Consider the following 19804-nt stretch of genomic DNA (forward strand, 5'->3'; position numbering starts at 1 on the left):
TATATTTCTCTTTGCTTCAAAGATTCGCATTCCAGTCAGTGAAGACTTAGACGTGATTGCCATGTTGACGGATGATGCAACAATTGCAGCATGGAATAATGAAGGTCTGCCCAGCGACAGAATGTCAACTGAAAACGCCTCTATTCTTACAAACTGCGAGCGCTGGCCACTTCTCATAGACCCTCAACTTCAAGGAATAAAATGGATAAAGAATAAATATGGAGCTGACCTTAAAATCATACATCTAGGACAGAAGGGGTATGTGTGCATTGAAAAAGTACTCCTATGCATAAATGACAACATGATACATTTCTTTTCCAGGGAAGGTGGGTTTTAACCTATATAGTCTAAAGTTGGCATTGCTGTTTCAGAATTGATCTCCTCTCACTTCTGTTTAACTCTGTGCTTATCAAATCTGCCACTGCAGGGAGCCCTCCTAGTTCACTGAATGTATCTCAGGTGCTTCACTGTAATGTATCAAGCTGTTAAACTTGAACGCAGGGATCGGATAATGCTCTCTGGTAGCTGTTTTCCAGTGCTACGGAACAGGAGGTCTCTGATTTGGCCATTGGGATCCTCCCTCCATCAAGCATACAATTGTTCAAGCTTCCTCAGGTGTATCTAGGGCAAAACAAAAACAGGTAGCCTGGACACTTTCACTTTTGTATGAATCCAAAGATTGAGCAGGGAGTGAAAGCAAGGAGCCGGATCATTGCTAGCCTACTGTAAGGTTTTTGTAGGATGGGAAGCTTTGGGGAAAGTTTGCTGACCTCTCTTGTGCTGTAGAGTAGAACACTCTTATATTGTGTGGGGGGGAGTCTCTCAGTGCTCGCTCTCCCCCCCCCCCCCGATCCATTCAATATGCCTGCTGGGAAGGGGAATAGAGAGGTATGTGCCACCACTGACAACTTAACAGTTCCATACAGAGAGAGAAATTCAGGAAGCAGTAGTGTCATATAATCCAAATTTACTTACATGGGTACTTCTGCTGCACTACCATTCCCCCTGCTCTACCACATCAGATTTCTTCACTTCCCAACTTCCCAAATTTCTTCACTTTCTACAGACATTAGTAATCCACCCGTAGTATCATCTTCTAATCCTATTTTATGTTGTTACATAAAGGTTCCTGAAAACTATTGAAAGAGCTTTGGCTTGTGGGGATGTTGTCTTGATTGAAAATTTGGATGAAGCAGTAGACCCTGTACTTGATCCCCTGCTTGGAAGGAACACGGTTAAAAAAGGGAAGTAAGTACCTTCTGGAAGAGGTAGATGATGCTCCTGTGCCTTTTTATGTATTGTTCCTTTAGGCAGTGCATTGTGAAACAGGTGTATTGATACTGGAAGTTTGGATGTGGCCCTTGGGGGATCTAAATCTTTATGCAAACATCAGAATCCTAATAGAAACAACATAATTTATTGATGCACTTATTGTCCCTAGTTAGGAACAACAGAGTCTGACCACTGGTCTACCTAACTCAATGTTATCTAACTCTGTCTAGCAGTGTCTCTCCAGAGTTTTAGACGTGGGTCATTCCTACCTGTATAGAGAAGTTTAAAACATTTGTTGCTTCTTTGTGTTTTTAGATTTTGTTGGAAGCTGTCCAGAGTGGCAACCTCAGTCAGATGGGCGGGGTACAAATAATAAAGTTGTTGTTGCTGCTGTTGTTGTTACCAGCTATACCTGGCATTGATTATTACCTGTACCTGGCATTGACTAGGAGAAACACCTGTCTGAAACCCTGGAGAGGTACTGCCAGTCATTATAGACAATATTGAACTTGGTGGACCAGTGGTCTGACTCTGTCATTCCTAATTGTGCCCATTCAAGTAGTCTCCCATTTAGTTGAGAAAAGGTGTCTTAAAGAAAGGGAAATATGCCACCAGGAAATTAAAAGTTTTAGGTTCTCACAATATATTCTTGACAATAGGCTTACATATACAACACGTGTGGGTGTATATCTTGGGGGACGTGTCGCTGCTTGCCCAGCTTGCAACCTCCTCTCACTCTTCCCTCCACCTCCATCCTGTCTCCCCTTCCCCCTGCCGTGGCAACCCTTTAGACTTTTTCCTTTCCACTTCAGCAGTTGCTATGGATCCCTGCCTGAGGGAGGGAGTGGTAAACCCTCCAAACCAGGTGCCACTTACCTGTGGTGAAAGACGTTAAAGGTACTAAGGAGGAACAGCTAAATCTCTCCCCACACTTCTTAAACCTCACCAAGCTGCCTCCTTCCCTTAGACTTTCTCCTGTGAGGAAGAGGGAGGTGCTCCAGGTGAGCCATGAAGGAACACTCCACTTTCTTTAGACCTTCTCCTGCAAGGAGAGGAAGGAAGGGTCAGGTGGCCCAGGCAAACCACAGACAAACACACCACTCTCTTGAGAGCTTCTTGTGTAAGAAGGCAAAAGGTTGTAGCAGCCGAGGGAAGCCATGAAGGAACCCCCTGTTAGGATATAGTTCCTTTCCACCTTTAGAACAGGCATGTGGAGTTATTGTATGTCACCTGTCTGTTTACTTCCAGCACAGTCTGCTGGGAACGTCTGTTGTATATAGCTATTGCTATACTGCTGTTTTGCTTGGACACGAAGGGAAGCAGACATGTTTTTCCTTTGTTCCTGATGCTGAATAAACGCCTGTAAATATGCTGACATATACCTCTGTCCGCCACTTCCGTTGTGAAGATTTATTCACTCTGCTGATTAGAGCGTGCTCAGCCTCTGAAGGCTTCTGAGGCTTGAGTCGCTGATAGATGCTGTTCCGAGAAACGTACTTCGCCCAGCTGCTGGCCGGTGGCTGGAGCCAGCTGGAGGCCTGCCAAATGCCCCCGTCTCCCCGGACGCATCCCAACACCCCCCACCCCCTTTAGACCAGTGTTTCCCAAACTTGGGTCTCCAGCTGCTTTTGGTCTACAATTCCCATCATCCCTGACTGGTCTTGCTAGCTAGGGTTGATGGGAGTTGTAGTTGAACAACAGTTGGAGAGCCACGTTTGGGAAACACTGCTTTAGACCTTCTCTCATGTGGAGGAGGGAGGTGACAGGCTGTGGAGGTAGAGTCACAACAGCCTAGGACAGCTCTACAGCAGCCATCCTGCTGGGAGGAGAAGGCGGAAATGGCATAATTTGTGCAGGGGCAGCAGAGCCCCGTTCTGTTGTGACAGTTCCTTTGCAGCTCACCTGGACCATTTGTTGGGCCACCTGCTGCTGCTTCTCTGTAATGGCCTGGCAGCTCTCAGAAGATGGTCATATTGCTGTAGTTCACAGAGCCACCTGTCTGTGACTTAAGGAAACTGCAGCATGACAACACTTAAAATTGCATGTATGGAGATGGGGACATTCTTTGAGTTTATGTGAACTACATTATTTGAACTTTTGTGAACTTAATTGTCATCAGACACTTAGGTGTATTGTTAATTGTAAATGATAAATTAATACAAGGGTATAGAGGATTTTTTTTTTACATTTTGGTTTTTTTGTTGGACAAACTTGTGCGCAATCACAGCTACAGTCAAATAATTTCCCCCCATTTGATTTCAAATACCATATTTTCTCATTTATAAGATGATATTTTTTTCCTTAGAAATAATTGGCCAAAATTGCAGGTTGTCTTATACACGGATAGCAGAGGGTGGATGGGCGATTGGTGGCAGAAGCCAGCAGGAGATTGGCAGCAGGGATTGGGCATGTGATTGGTTGCTGCGACAATTGGGCAGTCGATTTACGGCAGTTGGCGGTGAGTGTGCAGACGACTGTTGGCTGTGGCGATGCATGCAATTTGCAGTGGTGGGCAGGCAGGCTGTGCTCCCCCCCAAAAAAGAAGCTCAATGACTCTGGGCAATCTCCCCCCCCAAAAAAAAAACTGTGGGCAATTCCCCCCTTTTTTGTTGCTGTCCCAAAAAATAGGGGTTGTCTTATACATGGGGGCGTGTTATACACAAAAAAATACAGTACTTTTTTTACTTAGACAAATCTTGGGCTTACCCCCAGGTCTCCTGATGCCTCACTGTTGGTGGTTGGGTGAATTGTGGGGCTTTGGCTACCTCTGTAGATGAATTAAATTGGTGTGTGTGTGTGTGTGTGTGTGTGTGTATGAATGAATGAGAGCCGAGAGGATCTTCCAAATGAGGATACACTTCACTAACAAAAGTGAATGCTGCAATAAATATATTCATTTCTGGAGGTGCCACAAGACTCTCTGTTGGTGTAATGCATGGTTCTCCCCATAGAACTGAATAAGCAGTGATTGATTTAATTGGTCTGTGCATACGACTGAGTCCTTCCTTTCATTTTAAAAACAAAATCCATTAAATAGTTGATCACATGTTGTACAGGTCTCAAGCACCAGTTTTTGCAGCAAAGTTTAGCAAAGTTTTCAACATTTTATGCTTTCTTAATTTTAGGAATTGTGTCAGTGTTTGTCCCTCCGCCCCCCCTAATAAAGAAAGACTGGAAAGAGGCAGATGATAGATATGGTGCAGACCAACAGTTGAAGTTCATTAATAATTGGAATGTTGTAGAGTATGAAGTAATGAATACTAATTACTCCTTTCATGTCTGACAGCACCCTGTGGACCAATATATCAGCCCAGACTTTAATTTGGTTCTAGTAATGGTTTTATCAATAGTACATTAATTCTGTGTTTGAAAAGATATACAGTTGAACCTGACCCACACACTTGCTACTGCTGTCATAAAATGACCACATACTGACAACAACTGGGTAATTACAAATAATTAGATCCACTGAGCTTCAGACAATCCTAATTTTAAGTAAAATATACCTTACAATAGCAATCGACAGAAAGCATCGCTGGGAAGATTTATCAACTTGTGCTCCTTCCAAAGCAAATTTACTAGCTTTGCATATTAGCACACCTTCTGCTCTATGAAGCCACTTCATAAATTTTTATCCTGGCTACGTTTTATTGAGATTATTCTTGAGCAGAAAACTTGCTACATTATTGAAGATGCAGCAATGTGGTGTCTTAGAGATGGCACGGGTCTTGTTCTGTGTACTATTAGCAGCTTTAAGCACTGGTCTAGAGAGAGATATACGCATAAGATGTGGCTCACAAATATTGTGCATGGATAATAGCCATCCATAGTGTAAGGAGATATCAATACAGTTTTTGTAATCCCTCCAGCGAAGCCCACCACTCACCTGAGCAAAAAATCCTTTTTTCACCACCACTAGGTAAGCCTACCAGGGCTAAGAAGAGGGCAGTTAATATTTGTTGGATTCTATGCTTTGCTATATATAGGTATCCAATATTTGTTTGTCTGTCTGTCTGTCTGTCTGTCTGTCTGTCTGTCTGTCTATCTATCTATCTATCTATCTATCTATCTATCTATCTCCTGCTAAGGGATTCTCCCATGAAGCAGCCAGGTGTTCCCACCTTTTAGGTGGGAAAATCCAGTTTATGGGCAGAGTGTAGTTGGTAAAGTATTTAGAGAAGATTATCTCTCTAAGTTAGCCCCTTGAATAGAGCATCTACCTGTAAATGATTTTTTATTTTATTTTTTGCATCTTGTTCCCCAGATTGTTTAGGATACCTGAAAGGAGCTTCTACTGCTTTTCTCATATTTTTGATTGACAGCAAAGTTATATATATGTTTGTGTACTAGTGTACTGTGTACTGGTATCTGTAGATCAGAAAGGCAGTCTCTCTGCATTCAACGGTCTTTTAACAACCAAATAATTTTATTATTACCATAATTATAATTGAGTTTTCACAGTGATTCCTGTCACCAGAGGTAATTCCCTCTAATGCAACTCTCTAGTTATGCCAACACAGTTATGAGCCGAAGAGAAGACCTGAAAAACAGATCTGTGTTCTGTGCTAAATCAGGCCTTCTGAAACATAAACTATACTTCAAGACCTTACGCTACTGATAGCATCAATGACTTGGTTCAAACATAATGCTAAATCATTTTTTAAAAAATGAGCCTCAACTGCACAGGCCAAGGAAAAGGGGGGAGGCTATGAACCTCAGGGACACTGCAGCTCAGCCTCATAGCATTATATACATCCCCTCATGGTATGCATTTGATAATATTTAACAGATAATATTAAACAGTTTCCTTCTATCTTAAATTAGACAGTTCTGTGTGTCTTCGTGCAGCAGCAAGATTATTAACTCACTTTTTTGATACATAGGAAAGGCTCCTCTTTTTTTGCCTCGAACTTCAGGCTAGCTGTGCAACTTTGAGAATTTTTTGTCTTCTCCAGTAGTTTGACCAACTTGAACAGTTGGCCTGCTGTGATTGCTAAGTAACAACTCTACACCTGATATGTTCAGATTCACTCTCTGCATTAGCTGCTAGAGTTCGCCGGTTGGATGTGGAAGCTTTTAACTTCAAACAGCAGGTTTTGAAGCAGGGCTTTTTAGATGTTTTTTGAAAAAACACTTTCCCCCCTTAAAGCATGAAGATACTGCTCACATTTTCTTTATTTCCCAGGAATCTGCCTGCCACTTTTTTTCACCTTAAAAGTTCACCTAAGCTGTTCTCAAATGCAGTAGTTCGTTTCCTTGTGGGTTTTTGTTCTCCTTCCCCTCCCCATCAGTATTTTAGGCCCACTAAGCATGTTCATTTGAGCTGTTTTTGTCCTCCAAACTCCTCGCCTAATTTCTCTCTAAAGTGTTTTGTACAGCTGATTTTGGGGTTCCCTTGAGTCTACTGATACCTCCACGTTTTGCAAAAATGGGGCCAGTTTGGCTATTTTAAAAACCCAGATTCATAGAACAAGTTTGCTATTGGTACATATGACTAGACATTATTATGTTTGTATATTGTTCTAAATGTTGTGGTAGTCAACCTGAAATTGACCAATGTGTGGACTGGGGATTTAGTTGAGGGGACAAAGATGGAATTTCATAGCATTACATATAGAGAAGCAACATGCTTTCATTGAAAATGTGATAGAAGAGTAAACAGCAAGGTTTGTACATTTATTTTAGTTTTGCATTTCCCTTTCCCGCAGGAGAACATTTGTGTACATAAATGACTTGACCCAAGGTCACAATATAAATCTGGGTCTATATCTCTCTGAGTAAGAGTGAACTCAGCTGCTTTTTCATTTTTCTCTAGAGGTCTCTACATAAACTTTAGATTCTCCTCTGCAACATGTAGGTGAAGTCCCACCATATTTGTCTAAGAATTTTACTCACATTGTAGCACCCTGCTTGTGGTTAACGCTTAGCTGGAATGAAATATTCAACGCAGCAATAGAGAAATTAAAATAATAATTTATTTGTCAGACAAATAAATGAGAGGCTCAGTGGTATATGGTTACCAAGCTCTGGCCTGGCCTCTTGCCATCCTGGCCAGCACTTATATTCCCTTAATCCAGCCCCCTTTGCTCCTCCTGTGGCTGCCTCTGTCCAATCAGCCTGGTTGAAATTCCTATTGGCTGTTTGGTAGAACCAATCACAAAAGATACACCCACAAAAGATACACCCACTTCCTTGCCCTTATAAGGGAGACAAAGAGCTATATATGTGACAAATAAGTAATAATATATCTTACATGGAATCTTAATTACCAGCTCACCTCTTGCCCTCCTTGCCCTATTGCCTTCTAAAACAAATGTTTAATCTTACATTTTTATGTTCAACAGATGTCAAGGATCTTGAGTTTCACATCAATATTGAAAGATTTCCTTCATTTGAAAGTTTCTAAACAAATGCCTGACAACCATATATCAAGAGTGCTTGGATGGCGTCTTCTGTCTGGCAGGGGGGCTAGGCTGGTGGCTGACTTAATTTCAGGATAAATACAACTCTTACAACCATATGAAATAAGAATCTAGCATTCCTTAAATCCTTTGCATAATTACATTTAAGCCAATATATTTAAGCTAATATATTTCATTCACTTATCATAGGTAGCCTTTTAAAAGAATAAAGCCTTTGTAAAGTAAAAAGGAAGGAACTCAGTAAAAACAGCTTTTAAAAAGAAGCCTCTTCAGTTTACACCTCCCCCCTTTCCCCCTCCTTTCCCAGCCAGCTAGATGCTTCTCCCATTAGCTCTTCCCAACATTTAACCTTTTTAACTCTCTCAGTTTAAGAAAAAAACAGCTTTAGAAAATTTCCCAAAAATGCTCTTTTTTCTTCTAGCCAAGCCAGTTGCCTTTTTCACTGCTCTTGGCCTTTCAACCTTAGAAAGAAGATCTGGCTCATTTTACTGGGAGGCACATTGGTATTATTTTACTATTTACCCTTGCCTTTAATTGTGTTTTCTCAGTCTGCAAGGGCAGCATATGTAATTCTCCCTTTTTATGACTTTGAGAATTGTTTTTCTGCTATAAATCAGTGGGGCCCCCTTGTCTTAGGAGAAAAACCTCTTGCCAAGGTTCTTTCTGCCTGGCATGAAACATTTGAAAATCCTTTTTTTTAAGCTCATTTTTAAATACAAGCCTTGATAAAATATAGAAGCTCTGATAAAAAATGCAGGCTTATGACTAGATGCCTCAACATCACCTATTCAGGGTTTTAAAACTTGAGCCCATGCTTGCTACACCATCATCTCCTATGCCATGGGTAGGCAAACTAAAGCCCGGGGGCTGGATCCAGCCCAATCACCCTCTAAATCCGGCCCACAGATGGTCCGGGACTCAGCGTGTTTTTACATGAGTAGAATGTGTGCTGTTATTTAAAATGCATCTCTGGGTTATTTGTGGGGCATAGGAACTCATTCATTTCCCAAAAAAAAATATAGTCTGGGCCCCCACAAGGTCTGAGGGACAGTGGACCGGCACCCTGCTGAAAAAGTTTGCTGACCCCTGTCCTATACTATCCTAGACATCAATGTCTTGCTGAATCTGACATACCGATTCTGTGATCTCTTCTCCTACTTTTTGCTAATGTCATAGCTGACCCATAAGAGCAATAGCACAAACATTTATTTTCCCCACACCTGCAATTAACAAAAAACCCAATGTAGCTGCAGTGATAAAACTCACTGAGTCATTGTGCAGTGCTTGCCTTTCATAGCTAATAACCACAGAAATTGGGGATGATTTATTACTTCTGTGCAATTAGCACCTATAAAGTAGAATCTCAGTGCAAGACTCCAGAACTCATTTTACAACAAGCCATTTTAGCGTTGCGGTAGCAGAGTATTGTTCCCCAGGTAAGATTCTTGATAAACAAACAAGAACAGTGAGTTACAAAATTGTCCTCTTTGTTCTGTTGCTAATTTCTGAGCTCAGTCTTGCGTTGTCCCCCTGCATTATGAACCTGTAGTCAGCTTAGTCAAATGTTCAGCATATATGGTGCACCCAACCTTTTCCTACACATTGAAATGGCAGTGGAACCTTGTTCTTTTATTTAGCTTGATAAAATAGTATCATACCAAAAAGAGATCTGTCTGTGCATGTGGATAGTTGTTTTGGGCTGTCTAAAGTTGGGGTATACATCCTTCAGAATGGAAGTTGGCAGTAGCAATCAAGAGGGTGCCGCAGGTAGAGCATCGTTGCTCACCAGGCATCCCAAAGATGAGAGTCGCTGCCAGTTACGAAGAGGTGAGGCTGTCGTTCTCTCTGCTGCCTGCATTTCTTACTTCCTCTTGATCGAGGGGATGGGGGTGGCATCTCAGAATTGCCCTGCCTTCTGCCTGGTGCTCTACGCCTCTCCCCTTCCCCCCTCTGAGTGCAGAGATTGTCTCACTCTCATGCACCTCTTCTTCACCAGAAGGAGCTGGGAAGATGAGGTGAAGAAATGGGTGAGAATCAATGGATACTTGCCTCTCCCCCTCCCTGTCACTAGTCTCTGGTTCTCTGCCCCTTAGCAGTGGGCCCCATAGCCCACTGGGCCCCTCGTCAGGTTCGTCCTCTACCCATTCTGTGCTACCCCTGGGCTCAGCCTCCTCCTGGTTCTGTCAGCCCTTGACAATGTTGTCAGTGTCCCCAATGGCCATACTCCTGTTTTTAGCTCATTTGATATTTTTAGTTCTCCTACTCCCCATGTAGGTTAGAGAACAGGACATGATCCATCAGGAAAGGGGGACAATAAAGGGGGATAAGAGAAGTGAAATTACACTGGGCAACAATTTTTTACTTTTTGAATGTTGTCTAGATTTCTGCAACTGATTTAGGGTATTTTTGCACTGCTGAATCAGGAAATGGCATCCGTTTCTCTCCATCAGGTCAGGTTTACTGTAAACTGAATGGTGGGCATTGATAAAGGTAAGCACACGTAAATTGCATGTTGCTCCACCATTTTTCAAACTTCAGGGCTTGAACTTCCGTTTCTTGGAACTCCTGGAATGCTCAGCGGCAGGGAGGTCTCTCTTCAGAGTCCAACAGTAGTCAGCCATCATGACTGCGTCCCAGCGACCCTGATACCTGGTCTCCATCTCTTTCATGTCCTGATGGAATCTCTCCCCCTGCTCGTCACTCATTGAACCTAGGTTCTCAGGAAACCAGTCCATATGTGAAAATAGGTAGTGCATCTTGACGCTCATTTTGCAGCCCAGGTTTCTGAAAGCAGTCAGCATGTTGTTGACAAGTTCTGCGTAGTTTCTGGCCTTATTGTTGCCAAGAAAGTTCTTCACTACCAGAACAAATGCCTTTCACGCTTCCAGTTCCACTTCGTTCATTGAGTTTCCGAACTCTGGATCTCTGATGAGCTGACGGATCTGAGGACCGTCAAAGATGCCAGCTTTCAAATTCTCCATGGTCAATCCTGGAAAAGCCTGGCACAGGTAAGTGAAGCAGTCACCATCCTTGTCCAGAGCCTTGGTGAACTGCTTGATTAAGCCGAGCTTGATGTGCAGCGGTGGGAAGAGTATTCTGTCTCTTTCCACCAGAGGGTCGTTGATGACGTTCCTTTTTTTGCAAGGCACCAATTCCTCCCGCACAGGCCAGTCCTTCTTTGGGTAATGCTGAGCACAGTCCCTACTATCCCACATGCACAGAAAACATGGGTACTTGGTGAAGCCAGACTGTTGTCCCAACAAAAAGTTCACCATCTTCAGGTCAACACAAATAAACCACTTATGCTGATCATAACCAATTTTCTCCAGCACATACTTCACCGCTTCATAGTTCTCCTTCAGTGTACTCGAGTGAGCCAGGGGTATAGAGGCAAACTGGTTGCCGTTGTGTAGCAGAACACATTTCAGTGATCGCTTGCTGCTGTCAATGAACAGTCTCCAATCTTTGGATTCGTACTGTGGCACTCCAAGCTTGAGCAGAAGCTGCGCAATATCTGCACAGTGCACCAAGTCCTTCTCTTCCGAGAAAAAACGGAGGTACTCTTGATCCCTGTTGCGGAAGAAGCTGATGCGAGCACTGTCAGAAAGGAGGTTTTTTTCCTTCAATCTGGATGCCAACAGTTCAGAGTCCTTTGACAAGCTGAGGTCGCGAACTAGATCATTCAACTCCTTTTGGGAAAATGGATGTGGAGCATCATCTTCAAGAACCACTTCTTCTTCTTCATGTCCTTCAACACTGGAGGCATCTTCGTCACTAATGTCAGGAAGTTCTCTGAAGATAGGCACTGGAATTTCATCACAATGAGCTACAGGATGACGTACTGATTGATCAGGATACTTGAGGCTGCTCCAGTTCTTTCTGTTGATCCCAGCCGCACCAATTTATGGAAGATTTCAAGGTTTTATGACTTCAAACTGATCCCTTTTCGACATAATCACCCAGAACTATCGGACCTGAATACTTCTTGTCATTAAAATAATCATTTCCAATCAAAACAATTATTTGACATGGCATTTTACCCCCACCAACTTCTTCTAAAATGCTCCACACAAGTGTACATGTGAACAAAAACGTAAAAAAGACATGTGGCCATAGCTCAAAAACTTGACCTGATTGAGCAAAACCAATGTGATTTTTGGATTCAGCACATTAGATTCGTCCTAAATCAACTGAAAAAATGCAGACAACAAATTTGTTGTTGACCAGTGTTATTCACGTGTGTTAGAAAACTGAACAACTTCACTTTAAGGGGTCAAGTTTGAAATAGGGATAGCTATATAAGGGGAGGCAGTAAGAAGTACATTACTGGCAAACATTCCTTGCTACAAGCATGTTCCTCAGGAGGGGAACAATACACAGAATACATCCTGCATTTCATATAATTAGTTTTGAAATACAGATGTCCAAAACTGTTCATAAGTATCCTCTTGCAGAATTGCTCAGTCTGTATTTATTGCATCCTTACAAATCGTTTGTAACCCAAACAAAAAATTAGACAGATGTTTATTACAACTTAGAAAATTGTAAAGATGAATGGAGAAACTGGAAGCAACTGCTTCATAATTTCTGTGTTCATATAAATAAGCAAATATAATACTTTTCAGCCTTTCTCAGACTAATTCAGAAAACCAAGAAGTGGGACATGAGCAAGTGAAACCATTGATACCAATAGGAGTAACTGATGGACCTGGCCTTCAGTCTATAAATTTTGGGTTAATCTGGCATCCTTATTTAATATCCTCAACAGGCTGCTCATATCAGGTGCATTCTTACTAACATCAGAAGTGAAAAGTATTAGTGTTGGTGTCAATAATGGGAAATGGATAATCCCTTTCTCAAGTAGGTGTAGTAGTCAGAGGCATATAAGTGGAATTTACCATCATACAACTCTGTCTCATGTGAAATAGTTTCTGTGTTTATCGTAAGATGCTGATGAGCTGCATTAATCAATGCTGTGCTTTGTAACAGTTTTCATTTTAATTGATATCAGGTATATTAAGATTGAAGATCGAGAATGTGAATTCAACAAGGATTTCCGTCTCATCCTTCACACTAAGCTGGCTAATCCTCACTACAAGCCAGAGCTGCAGGCTCAGACCACTCTAATTAATTTCACAGTTACAAAGGATGGTTTGGAGGACCAGCTGTTGGCTGAGGCTGTTAGTATTGAAAGACCTGATTTGGAGACTGTGAAGGTAAACCCACTTGTGAATTAGTCAGCTCTCTAGCACTTTCAGCGCCCTCTACAAAATCTGTGTATCTCTTGTCATTTGTACTGCTTACTAGTGAATATGATGGTATTATGGCATCACACAGTAAATCAGAGTTAGCTTTGTGACGGCATCACTAAGTGGAAAACAACGCTTTCCAGTTGTCTTTAGATTAGACTAAATGTGTACATTCAGGGCAGAGAATGCATTTCCATCACTTGGCCAGCTAATCTTATACCCTATCTTGTAGGGATTTGGTAGAAATTCAGTTCATTTCTCATTTAAAGTTAAGCCTGTCTAACTCACACTTCTTGAAACGATGTGTGATCCAAAACAGAGCCATCCTGCCAGATTCACACTTTACCGAATTTTGCAATGCTATTCTCAAGCCAGGTAATGTGTACAAAAATGCCTATACTGGGGTAAACTGTGCATATATTGGTGAAAATCACATACAGGAATTCATTATATTAAGGAAAATTGCTTTGCAAAAATGGATGCATTGGAATAAATTTCATTCAAAACTGTACAGTACCTTGGAAGTCAAACGGAATCCGTTCCGGAAGTCCGTTCGACTTCCAAAATGTTTGGGAACCAAGGCACGACTTCCAGTTGGCTGCAGGAAACTCCTGCAGCCAATCTGAAGCCACAGAAATCACGTCAGACGTTCAGGTTCCAAAGAACGTTTGAAAACCAGAACAATCACTTCAGATTTTCAATCATTCGGGAGCCAAAACATTCTGACTCCTAAGGCGTTTGAAAACCAAGGTACGACTGTATATTGATTCATCTTCATGAGGACTTTCAAAAAAATATCATAAACTGATGCTGCCACATGCCGTTAGGAGTGTAGGTCAGTGCTATAGATGAATGTTAGCAAGATAAGCCATCATACCAAAATTTTAAGTGGATCTTGCATGCAAAAAATAATATGTAGACCATGCTTAAATTCCATTAAACTTTAATAAGCAGGGGATAACAACATACCTTGCCTGTTCCACACAAGTCTGCCTGGGTATGCATTCAGGTGAACAAATATATAAAATAGGTATTGCACTTACACTGTGATAGTCTGTTTCACACCCAAAGATAGCTGGAAGCACTCATAGGCACATACAATGCACTGTAAGAACAGCTTCTTAAAAGTTATTCTTGCTATCAGTTAATCCACATTTACAACTAAAACTTTTTCCATTGTGTTTGCCAGTCTCTTTTGACAAAACAACAGAATGATTTCAAGATTCAGCTGAAGCGCTTGGAGGACGATCTGCTGTTTCGCCTTTCCGCTGCTGAGGGCAGTTTCTTGGGAGACACTGAACTCGTGGAGAAACTTGAGACCACAAAGTCGACTGCTGCAGAGATAGAGCTTAAGGCACTTGCAGCTTTACTGTTTGATACTTGTCTATTTCAAAGCATCATGTTATGTCCATATAATGCCTCATGGAGAGAGCAATGTGCAAATCACAAGTGAAGACAGAAGGGACAAGGCTTACTCCTCTCCAGGCATTTTGGCATCTGTTGAGGCAGCTCAGAATAGTTTGGAGTTGGTGGGGATAGATAGATTGAGAGATGATAGAACTCCTTTCTCCATGTTTCAAGGTTCACTCATTTTGATGATGGAGCATTGAGTAAATGCAAAATAACGGAAGGCAATTTGTCCCACTTGAAATGGAGAGGGGCTTACCGTGGTGGTTGGATGAGAGTTACTTACCTTTTCCCACTTTTCTTTCCTTTTAAAAAAAGAGTGGCTAAACTCTAGCCCTTCCCTTGTTGTTGGACTACAACTCACGTCATAACCTAACCATTGACCATGCTGTCTGGGGGTGATGGGAATAGCAATGACATCTGGAGAACTTCCTGACGTGTTACTTAAGCCACTGATAGGGCCTACAGCATATGAACACTAAATGAAAGGATAAAAACGTAAGAAAGGATAAAAACTGCCACCATGGAAACCATATCAGGGATTGAATTTCAGTGGTACCTCTGTTTACGAATGCTTCTGGTTATGAACACTTCAGATTACAAGCTCCGCTAACTCGGAAGTAGCTGCTCCTGGTTGCAAACTTTGCCCCAGGATGCAAACGGATATTATGCGCTGGAGGCTCGCGCGCAGCGGGAGCCCCATTAATGAAAGTGTGCCTCAGGATAAGAATGGTTTCATCTTAGGAATGGACCTCTGGAACGAATTAAGTTCATAGCCAGAGGTACCACCGTACAACTCATGAAGCTCCAATTCACCATAAGTGGCTCACCACACATGTTAATTATTTTGGCTATGATTTCTTCAGATGTTTGAAGATTCTTCTAGGATTGAGGCCCATATCTTTCCATCTTATATTCGGTGTAGCTAATCCTCAATTTAAATTTAGATTAAAATCTGTTGAAGTAGATGCTAGATTAACAGCACAGCCCTATTCATATAACAATGATGGTTTTCTTGATTTACTTTCAAACATGTTGTTCTACAGGTAGCAGAAGCCAAAGAAAATGAAGTTAACATTAACGAAGCCAGAGAACATTACAGGCCAGCAGCTGCAAGAGCATCCCTTCTTTATTTCGCCATTCATGATCTGAGCAAAATCAATCCCATCTATCAGTTTTCATTGAAGGTTCGTTCTCATCCTTACTCTGATACTAAAAAATAAACATAGTGTAGTAAACCTCATGGGATTTGCACTATTTTTCAGAAATGTGGAAGTGGAGCCACTAATACTCATCTTTAGGTACATTCATTTATATTTGTACCCCAATTTATGTGACCAAGCACACTTTCTGAGTTTTGCAGTACATTAAAAGCTTGCAGTAACTGTTTGATCATAAGAGTCATGGGAAGGAAAAAAGAAAGAGGCATGTACGCTGTGCAAAAATGGCTCTGCCATACCACCTTCTTAAAGACTGTTGTTGATCTCCAGCTTCAAAGGGTGATATATCAGCAGGATGCAGTTTAGAAGAGGTTATCACAATATCAGTAAGAGCTGCTGACAGCACGTGTGTTTGTGTGTGTGTGTGTGTGTGTGTGTGTGTAGGTAGGTAGGTAGGTCTCCTGAGGCTTCCTGAGGGCATTTAACAACTCCAGAGGGACAGATAGGCAGGGTTCAGGTTTCTTGATTAAGCTGATCAACAGTGGCTGCAAATCCCCACTTGGGCAAGGAGGAAAGGAAAGAATGTTGAAGTGGGCCAGATCCTATTCCTCATCCCGGTCTACAGCAACAGGAAATGTAATGAATAATCTCTGTACACCTGAGGTTTACATTCTTATGGTGGCATCCAATGGCACCTTCTGTCTTGCACTGTGTAAATCTGCTTGTAGAATGTGGCCCCTGGTTTCTCTGCTCCCAAAACTCGTGTGTCCCAAAAATTTGCTCCAGAGGGTCCTCCACTCCTCCAGAGCAGATTTGAGGCATTCAAGGTGATGTGGAAGGAAGGAGAAGCCCTCTTGCACAAGCAGATGTATACTTGTGCTACAGTGGATCTACCCTTACTAGTTTTAAGAGTAAATACCACTTCATTTCAACAACAGCAGACCAATCCAGAGATTACATCAGCTAATTTGAAGCAATTAGCATCTTCTTTCCTTAAGAGATGATATTATGTTGTTGACCTTGTTTTTAAAGCATTCTGAATTACTGTGCTTTTGAATTGTAGAAGCCAAATCCAGGTTTCAAAAATGTTCCTCAAGAAAAGGAAATTCTGATGTGAGAAATTAATTCTGCGTTCCTTTAGGCTTTCAACACTGTCTTTCGTAAAGCAATTGAGCGAGCAGAAGCATCGGATGATATCCAAGGACGCATCTCCAACCTAACAGAAGCTATTACGTATTTCACCTTTCTTTACGTAGGCCAGGGACTTTTTGAAAGGGACAAGCTAATTTTTCTGGGCCAGACAACATTTCAGGTGAGAAAAAGCCAACTTTAACTGCTTGCATCAATTCAGACTAGAGATACACATGTTGGTACAACATAACAGGGGAGAATTAGCATGAAAGACTCAGGGGATATGGCACAATCGGACATGCTCAGTTTTGTAGAAACTAACTTCCAAAGTCCTGATCACCAATCCCTCAAAGTCCCTGCTTTAAATGTAGTTGAAAAGAATTTTGTTACTTCAGTCAGTTTAATTATAAGTCAAAGCTAGACGAGGCAAATATTTAAGGCTTTAGAAATGATTTGTATGGGAGAGAATGTCTACCAGGAATTTCTCCTTTGGGAAGAGAAATTTTGTTCAGCAACAGATATTTAAGGTCATTATTTGTTACTCCAACTCATTATGCCCCTGCGGGGGGAATAGCAAACCTTTTCAGTATTTAAAGGAACAAATATTTGTTGGCGATTTACCAAATAAAGTATTGAGCATGTCTAAGGAGTATTTCCATAGTTTCCTATAGTCTGCTCTGCCAAAGGATTTTCAAAATATTAAAAACCTCCTTCTTTTCTCCTTCAGAAAGTAGGTTATCTTATTCAGGTGTGCACATTTTTTGTATACTATTCCAAAGCAGATTGCATACTTTCACTTTACAAGCTGTAAAATGATTAGCTGCTATGGTTGAGGGGGGATGAGGAACACCAGCAGATCTCTGCCATGGCCATGTTAGGCCCCATCTATACTCCTTGGCAGGAGTGCCAACTTGGCCCTGCTACCATGGGTGCCCGTTGCTGTGGGTGCTATACAGCGTGCATGGCCCTGGCACTGAAATGTGTGGGTGCCTGGCCCCTTCATGGAATTTTTTAGGTGCTCAGGCACCAAGGGCCCCAGGGAATTGGCACCTATGACTCCTGGCATGAAAAGCAGCAAGCTGAGCTATGAGTGAATGGCTGTGTAGACGCCGTAGTGTGCCCTTCCCAGTCCCACTATTCACCTCACTAGACTCTCACACAAACCCTGCTCTGCACTTGCCTCACTGGAATGTGTCCTTGTTGTTATGGTAATATAATATAATAATAATAATTTATTATTTATACCCCGCCCATCTGGCTGGGTTTCCCCAGCCACTCTGGGCGGCTTCCAACAGAACACTAAAATACAATAACTTATTAAACATTAAAAGCTTCCCTAAACAGGGCTGACTTCAGATGTCTTCTAAAAGTTTGGTTGTTATTTTTCTCTTTGACATCTGGTGGGAGGGTATTCCACAGGGCGGGTGCCACTACCAAGAAGGCCCTCTGCCTAGTTCCCTGTAATTTGGCTTCTCACAGTGAGGGAACCACCAGAAGGCCCTCGGCGCTGGACCTCAGTGTCCGGGCAGAACGATGGAGGTGGAGACGCTCCTTCAGGTATACAGGACCGAGGCCGTTTAGGGCTTTAAAGGTCAGCACCAACACTTTGAATTGTGCTCGGAAACGTACTGGGACTTTCAAGACCAGTGTTATATGGTCTCGGTGGCCGCTCCCAGTCACCAGTCTAGCTGCCGGATTCTGGATTAGTTGATAATGCCTCTTTCCTTACTGAATTGTGTATTGAGAGATGTAACTGGTTGTGTGTGTCGAAACTTCATTTTGCATGTGTAGTAGAAAGTAGCCTGACATCATGTCTATAGCCCTGCCCACTTTGGACTGTGGCCCCCACTCGGCCTCTGGCATGCACCCCAAGAAGGATGCCCATAATGTAACGTAGCCTTTGGGCAGGGAAAAAATATATATTCGCTGCTGCTCTAGAAGCAGGGAAACCATTTTTGAGCCCAAAGCTTTTGTTCAATCCCAGGGACAACATCCACGCCAGTGGTTGGCAGGGCCCATGTTCAAGGACACATTCCAGCCAGGCCAAAATGCTCAAGGAAGGTGTGAACCAGGGCCAGTCAGGAGTGTGGCCTAAGGAGATGGGGACATGGGTAGGAAGAATCATGAGGGCCAGATAAGGAGCCCTGAGATGCTGCATTTTTGCCCCCAGGCCTAAAGTTCCACACATCCATATTTGAAAGGATGATTGCCTAAGAACTGTTCATTTGAGAAATGTGTATGTGTCCAATTTCTTCTTCTTTTTTAGTAGTGCTGATTTCACATTTTGGAGTGTCGCAAAGGGAATATATGGGTCTGATACTCTCTTCTCCTTTTCCTGTAATTTTGTTGGGAGCAGCCCAGAGTAGCTGAGTACAGATGAGTGGGCTGGAAAATAATAATAATAATAATTATTATTATTATTATTATTATTATTATTATTATCAAGTGCAAAAAATGTATGTCTAACCAGAGCGGTCATGAAGGCAGAAATACTCAATACTTTGTGCTACTTCTGTATAAAATAGAATTATGGTAGTGCAGAACATTATAGAGTAACACCTTTCTTTGTAATGACTCTCACGGTATTTCCCAATTTTGTTCACTTCCTAGATTTTGTTGAGAAGTAAAGAAATAGAACTCACCGAACTGAATTTCCTGCTACGATTTACAGTTGAACACACCTACAAAAGTCCCGTGGACTTTTTAACTACTCAGTCATGGAGTGCCATTAGGGTAAGTTTCACGACCAACCAGCTGCCTATAAGGAACCAAGCAGATGCCTGCATATACCCAAACAGCTTTATGCTTAGTTGTGAGCACCTTTTACACTTTTTAATGCGCTTACTTCTCTACATTGCACAAAATACTCTGTTTTATATAGGAATGGCTTCTGTTTCTCTCCTGCTCCCCCATGAAGAAGCAGGCTTGAGGGCCTTGCCATCTGCAACCCACTCCAGCATGCAGGATGTGAGCAACGAATTACACTCCCCCCCCCCTACACACACACACACCACACTTTTCTGCTTCCATCTCAGTACCGAGAAAGACCTAGAAGCAGAGGACTTCATGGCTACCTGCCTGACTGCATTGCCACTTTTCTTTAGGGGCTTCTCTACCTTTCTCAGTATAATTAATTAATTAATTAATTAATTAATTAATTAAT

At 42.1% G+C, this 19804-nt stretch overlaps 1 protein-coding gene across 1 annotated transcript in view; it reads left to right on the plus strand.

The window, feature by feature from the left end:
• DNAH11 (dynein axonemal heavy chain 11) overlaps positions 1-19804 on the plus strand; it is a 145622-nt gene that overhangs the window by 107554 nt on the left and 18264 nt on the right. The window contains exons 64-70 of the mRNA XM_083705188.1: positions 23-258; positions 1126-1248; positions 12706-12910; positions 14133-14297; positions 15397-15537; positions 16652-16822; positions 19252-19374. Of these exons, the coding sequence (XP_083561314.1) occupies positions 23-258; positions 1126-1248; positions 12706-12910; positions 14133-14297; positions 15397-15537; positions 16652-16822; positions 19252-19374 (1164 nt within the window). The remainder of the gene's footprint in view (positions 1-22; positions 259-1125; positions 1249-12705; positions 12911-14132; positions 14298-15396; positions 15538-16651; positions 16823-19251; positions 19375-19804) is intronic.

The sequence above is a fragment of the Podarcis gaigeae genome (assembly GCF_964106915.1).
Source record: "Podarcis gaigeae genome assembly, chromosome: 12".
Classification (NCBI taxonomy): domain Eukaryota; kingdom Metazoa; phylum Chordata; class Lepidosauria; order Squamata; family Lacertidae; genus Podarcis; species Podarcis gaigeae.